At 49.2% G+C, this 6,246-nt stretch overlaps 1 protein-coding gene across 1 annotated transcript in view; it reads left to right on the top strand.

Moving 5' to 3' along the window:
- Positions 1–6,246, top strand: part of ATP6V0D1 (ATPase, H+ transporting, lysosomal 38kDa, V0 subunit d1) — a 54,679-nt gene that overhangs the window by 26,002 nt on the left and 22,431 nt on the right. Inside the window, exon 2 of the mRNA XM_015408396.1 lies at positions 3,699–3,870. Within this exon, the coding sequence (XP_015263882.1) occupies positions 3,699–3,870 (172 nt within the window). The remainder of the gene's footprint in view (positions 1–3,698; positions 3,871–6,246) is intronic.

Below are 6,246 nucleotides of genomic sequence, written 5' to 3'. Positions count from 1 at the left end.
CAAGAGTAAAAGGCAGTGCCTCTGGCAACACACTGTTGTATGTTCCTGTGAATAGAGGCATTCATTGTATGCCACTGTCTTAATGACTGACATTTCTACTTTTTGGGGGTTTTCTTTTGTATTTTTCATATGTGTGTGTATGTGCATGAGTGTGTGTGCACCTGGAAGTCATGGTGACTTCTGGTGACTGACCCCTACTGGGGGCCTGGAGGATACTCAGAAGTGGCTGAATAAAGCCTGCCCCTCCTCCCGACTGCTGGTATTCCAAGGAGGTCTCCCGTCCAAGTACTTGTCAGAGTCGGCCCTGCTTAGCTTCCGAGATCTGACAAGATTGCGCTTGCCTGGGCTATCCAGGTCAAGGCGACATTTCTACTTCTTTATGCTTTCGGTCTGTGTGGAGGAAACTTGAAGAGATATCGTTAGGATTTCAACAGCTTCATCCCATTCCCAAGCCTGTCTGTGCTGCTGGCTCACTTAGTATGCCCCTGCATAGTAGACACTTAAGCACCACCTGGTATCAGAAACAGCTACATATGTCTGCATGTTTCCAGTTGGGGAAGGGCCATGGCTCAGTGGCAGAGCCTCTGCTTGGCATGCAGAAGGTCCCAGGTTCAATCCCCAGCACCTCCAGGGATCAGGTAGGAGGTGATATGAAAGACCTCAGGCCTGAGATCTGGGGAGCTGTTGCCTGGTAGAGTAGATAAGACTGACTTTGATGGGCCTAGGGTCTGAATCAGTATAAGGCAATTACATGTGTTCAGATGCTACCCAGAGCGAAAGACCATCCCACTATCTCCTGTGATTCACAGTCAAAGCCTTGAGGAGCACCCCCCCCAAGCATTAATTTCGATATTTGCTTGTAGCTCCAGGTGACTTTGAAGAGCAAGAGATTAGATTTATACCCCACCCTTCACTCAGTGTCTCAGAGCGGCTTACAATTTCCTTTCCCTTCTCCATCCCACATCAGACACCCTGTGAGGTAGGTGGAGCTGAGAGAGCTCTTTCGAGGACTGCTCTTGATAGAACAGCTCTGAGAGAACTGATTGCCCCATGGTCACACCAGCAGCTGCATGTGGAGAAGTGGGGAATCAAACCCGGTTCTCCCAGATTAGAGTCCGCGCTTCTAACCGCTACACCAACCTGGCACCAAACTTACAAGTCCCAATTAAAACATTGCAACTTAAAGGCCATAGAATAAAACTGCAGGTAACCCCCCTCCCCAAAAAAGATGCCTGCAGTTTATACCCCATTAAGAGCCCGGGTGAATAAAACATACTTGCAGAGCCTCCTGAAGATTTCTAACAAAGGTTTTTCCCTTGTCGCCTCAAGGAGTTTGTTCAATACAGTGGCAGCTACCATAGCTGTGATGGGGAAAATTCTGGTTGGTGGATGCCGGACAGCCATTTTAAGTGGGGAAACAGCCAGTAGGTGGCAGCGTGTACCAGTTCCTCGGACAGGGTTTCAGCGAAAGAATCTGCGTCTCCTATCCATCAAAGGGCAATACCCACCCAGCAAAGGACAGACCCAATCAAGGCCAGCCCTGGTACCCAGGGGCAGACTGCTACAAGAGAGCCCCAAAGAGAGCGGGGCAAGCCACTACTTATAGCCCCCAGCTCAGACTGCTCCAGCGCTTCCCCCGTGATCTGCTGCCCACCCTCGACAATGAAAATTTTCCCTTTCTCAGGAGTGGCCAAGCTTTCCTGGCTTTATAGACAGCCCTACCTACCTTAAAGCACTTACCTGCCTGCAGCCATGGGCCACCCATCAGAGACAGGGAGCAGGCACTACATTGAGCCCCGATGCCAGTTGTCGTTCCCATATCCAAGTATTCCAGCTTCTCGGAACATCAGCTGTTCACCATCAAGGGTTTGTTCACCGGCTCATCTTCTAGCATGGTACATGTTGTCACATGCCAGCATGTTGCGATTGGTCACTGGGCTGATCTGGCATACATTTGAGTCTTACATAAACGTGTCACAGGTTTTACCTCTTGCATTCCATGGCCTAGCCCCACATGGGATTCCATGGCACATTATTAATGTGTGCGTGCGCGCCTGTGTGTGTGCACACCCGGAAGTCATGGCAACCTCTGGTGACTGTGTGTGCACCTGGAAGTCTTGGCGACTTCTGGTGACTGACCCCTACTGGGGGCCTGGAGGATATTCAGAGAGGTGGCTGAATAAGACCCTGCCCCCACCTCCCAACTGCTGGTGCTCCAAGGAGGTCTCCCATCCAAATACTTGCCAGAGTTGACCCTGCTTAGCTTTCGTGATCTGACGAGATTGGGCTTGCCTGGGCTATCCAGGTCAGGGTCAAATCTGTTGTATCTTGAAGACCTGATCTCTAGGCCTCAAAAGCTTTAAAAGGTAAAGGTTCCCTTGCTCGAAAGCCAGTCAGATCTGACTCTAGGGTTGCGGTGCTCATCTCCGTTTCAAAGCCGAAGAGCCAGCGCTGTCCAAAGACATTTCCGTGGTCATGTGGCCGGCATGACTAAACACCAAGGCGCACGGAACGCTGTTACCTTCCCACTGCAATCTGCTTGCAATTTCTTGCTTTTGAACCGCTGGGTTGGCAGGAGCTGGAACTAGAGACGGGAACTCACTCCATCATGCGGCACACTCGGGTCTCGAACTGCTGAACTACCAACCTTCACAACCTGCAGTTCAGTGTTTTAACCACTTGAGCCACTGCAACTTATGGTGGAATAAAATGTTGTTGTCTTCAGGGTGCCACAAGGCTCCTGTTTGCTTTTGTTGCAGCATGGCTGCCCGTCTCAAATTATTCCTCTTTGAGAGTTCACTCTCATTGGTAGGATGTTTTCAGGAGTGCTAGGTTTCCTGGTTCAAGGCCCTACCCTCCTCTTACAGCACTAGGCTTATTCACAGCACTCGGAAACAAAGCTCACAGTGGTACCAACTTTCCCTCCTTTTTAAAAAAGTCAGCCAAGCTGTCTTTTTCAATTGAGACCAAAAGGGCATGGAACTCTTCCTTAACACTTTGAGCTCTTAAGCAGTCACCCCATTCCAGTGACCATGTCAGGAAGTAGCCAGTCGTCTCCCCCATTACAAAGGCAAGTGTATGTATTAACTTCAGTGGCCTGGTGTCAGAATGCATGGGCATGTGCCCGTAGACCTCTTTTTTTTGCCCAGGTAATAGAAACAGAGAGCTGGGTGGGGACAAAGGAGGTTAGAAGGCCAGTGGGACATCCCAGAGGGAAAGTTCAGTGGCTGCTTTAGCTAGCAGGACAGGGAAGTGAACCATGCGAATGGCATTTCAGAACAGCCCCATGTCTGGCTTGCCTCTCCTAGGCCCAAAATGCTGTCTGGCAGGTTTCAGGCATTTGGTTCAGCGTCTCTCCTTTCCCCCCACCCCATTCCAGTGACCTAATAAAGACACTTTAAAGAACATTTGTGTCGTTTTCTCTGACGAAGCATCGGCATCAGCCGCAAGCCTAAGAGAAGGTGCAAAGTTCAAGGGCGTGCTGCGTGCCTCGATTCTTTCCAGAGCAAAAGTCTGACTTAACAAGCCAAGGGCTGTACTTCTCGCATCCCGCAAGGTGCAGCACATTAGCAAAGCCGAGCTGCCTCCCTCTGCCCAGCAGGTGTCACTAGGCCACCTTGTTAGGCCCACTGTGGTTCCTTCAGTCTGGCATTTTCCTCTATTTTTTTTTCTCCCCCCCCCCCTTTCCGGCACCCCAGATCTGAAGCTCCATCTCCAGAGCACAGACTATGGGAACTTTCTGGCGAACGAAGCCTCCCCTCTTACCGTGTCCGTCATCGATGACAAGCTGAAGGAGAAGATGGTGGTGGAGTTCCGCCACATGAGGAATCACGCCTATGAGCCCCTGGCCAGCTTTCTGGACTTCATCACGTGAGTGTGGGCTTTCCTATATGACGAGGGGGCTGCAAGCTTGTGCTGTGGGGCAAAGGCTTTGGTTGCTTGGTGGCTTGAAAGCGGCCGGATGGAAGCAGGCCTAGTGTGCCACACTCTGTCGTGGAACCCGGTTGGCTGACGGGAGCGTCTCTCCTCCAGCGGTGCCCTGTGTGTGGCAGGTTCTTGGTTTGCCTCTCTGCCAAGTGAGCTGTCACAAGACCAGCTCAGAGTAGGGTTTGTTTTCTGTCCTATGATCACGACACTCTCACAGTCCTTTAACTTCCTTTGTCTCGAGTGTAAGAGCCCCAAGATAGAGCAGGGTCATTGTCACCAGTAAATACTGCCTGGGGCAGGGTCTACACAGAGATACAAAGCTGGCAGGGATCCCAAGGTTCATCTAGTCCAGCCCCCTGCACAATGCAGGAAATTCACAGCTACTTCCTCCCCCAGTGACCCTTGCTGTATACAGCAAGCAAGGCAGGATCAAAGCCACTTGGCAGGGGGTGAGTGTGTTTAAGGCATCTTGAGGTTCTGAAACAAGATGGCAGTGCTGATTCCCAGCTTCCTAGGGAAAGTGTGTTTCCTTTGGCCCATCGTTTGAATACTGTCTTTTCTTTTGCAGTTCTAAGAGTGTTTAGCTCTGTAACAAAACCCCACAATGTGCATTTCTTTACAGTCAGGTGGTTGCCCTTCTGTGGAAGTGCTGTGGGATAAGCACAAGCAAGTGCTGTGTTTGGTCTTTGTCTGTAGTGCATGGGAAACATCATTCCATGGTTTCACCCTGCCAGGAGCAGGTTCACTGGTGGAGTGCAGACTTTGCACGCAGAAGGTCCCAGGCTCAGTCTCTGGCATCTCTAGTTAAAGGTTTTCTGTGGAAGTCTTTGGGGAGCCGCAGCCTGTATTGGGCTAGATGGACTAAGTCAGTATGAGGGGGTCTTTTATATTCGCCCACCAGGAAAATCTTTCCTCTTTGGCTTCTGGGATCTAAGAGAGGGTGGACACAGAATCCTCCTTGTGGGAAAACGGCCGTTCTCTTTGGAATGTCTGACCTTGGAAAAAGAGACTGGCGGAAGTGGCCCTTCTCTTTAGCACATGTGACCCTGGAAAAGGAGATTGACGCAAACAGACTTTATCTTAACATCCTTGTAAATGGGTCTACAAAAGCTAGATGTATTTGAATTCTTTGCTGGCCTCCCTGTTTGCACAGATCTGCTAGTCGTTTGTAGTTAGCCTTGTACACACCTCAGTTTGTTCGTGCAGGTGTACCAAATGCACACACACACATCTCTAGAGCCCTTCATGTAAATTCCATCTTGCTCTTTTCTGGAGCAGCTTTTACGCAACAGTAAAAAGGCCAACAGCATTCTGGTGGTATTTATGTACTAATTAAATATTTTTATCGTCCACTCTGAGGTAAAAACTTCCAAGGCAGCATCTAAGAGCAAAACAATTATATGACTTAAAGCGAAAACATGAAATCAGCTATAAAGTTGGCATAACAAATACATGAATTTTAAAAGTGGAGCAATAAAACCATGTAGGAAGCAGCTAAAAATCAGATAAAAAGTCACACACACACACACAAAAGGACACCTGCTAAAGCAGCCAGAATAACTGAAGCTGTTCCAGGCTAACAATTAATTGTCCACAAATGCCTTGGAGAATATTTTTTGCCTAGCCACTAAGACTTACTAACCTAGTCAGGTGGATGTCTGCAGAAAGACAGATCAAGATGGGTAGCCATGTTAGTCTGTCTGTAGCAGCAGAAAAGGACAAGAGTCCAGTAGCATCTTAAAGACTAACAAAATTTATGGCAGGGTAGGAGCTTTCATGAGTCACTGCTCACTTCTTCAGGTATCTATGACTCATGAAAGGTCATACCCTGCCACAAATTTTGTTAGTCTTTAAGGTGCTACTGGACTCTTGCTCTTTTCTACTACAGAAAGACAGTTCTGGAGTTAAGATGCCTGTCAAGCTCAGGCTTAACTTTCATTTCCTTAAGTTCTTCTTTCCTTCCCCTTCACTTGTCATGTTGAATTCCTGGGGGCGGGGTTTCCAAGAGTGCATGGGAGTAAAGGGTAAAGGTTCCCTTGCTCGAAAGCCAGTTGAATCCGACTCTAGGGTTGCAGTGCTCATCTCCGTTTCAAAGCCGAAGAGTCAGCGCTGTCCGAAGATGTTTCCGTGGTCATGTGGCCGGCATGACTAAACACCAAGGCACACGGAACTCTGTTACCTTCCCACCGAAGTGGTACCTATTTATCTACTTGCAATTTCTTGCTTTTGAACTGCTAGGTTGGCAGGAGCTGGAACTAGAGATGGGAGCTCACGCCATCATGCGGCACCCGGGTCTCGAACTGCTGAACTACTGACCTT

Source organism: Gekko japonicus, unplaced genomic scaffold (assembly GCF_001447785.1).
Source record: "Gekko japonicus isolate JY-2015 unplaced genomic scaffold, Gekko_japonicus_V1.1 scaffold717, whole genome shotgun sequence".
Classification (NCBI taxonomy): Eukaryota; Metazoa; Chordata; class Lepidosauria; order Squamata; family Gekkonidae; genus Gekko; species Gekko japonicus.
The sequence above is the reverse complement of the archived record's forward strand: the minus strand, read 5'-3'. Positions and strand labels throughout refer to the sequence as shown.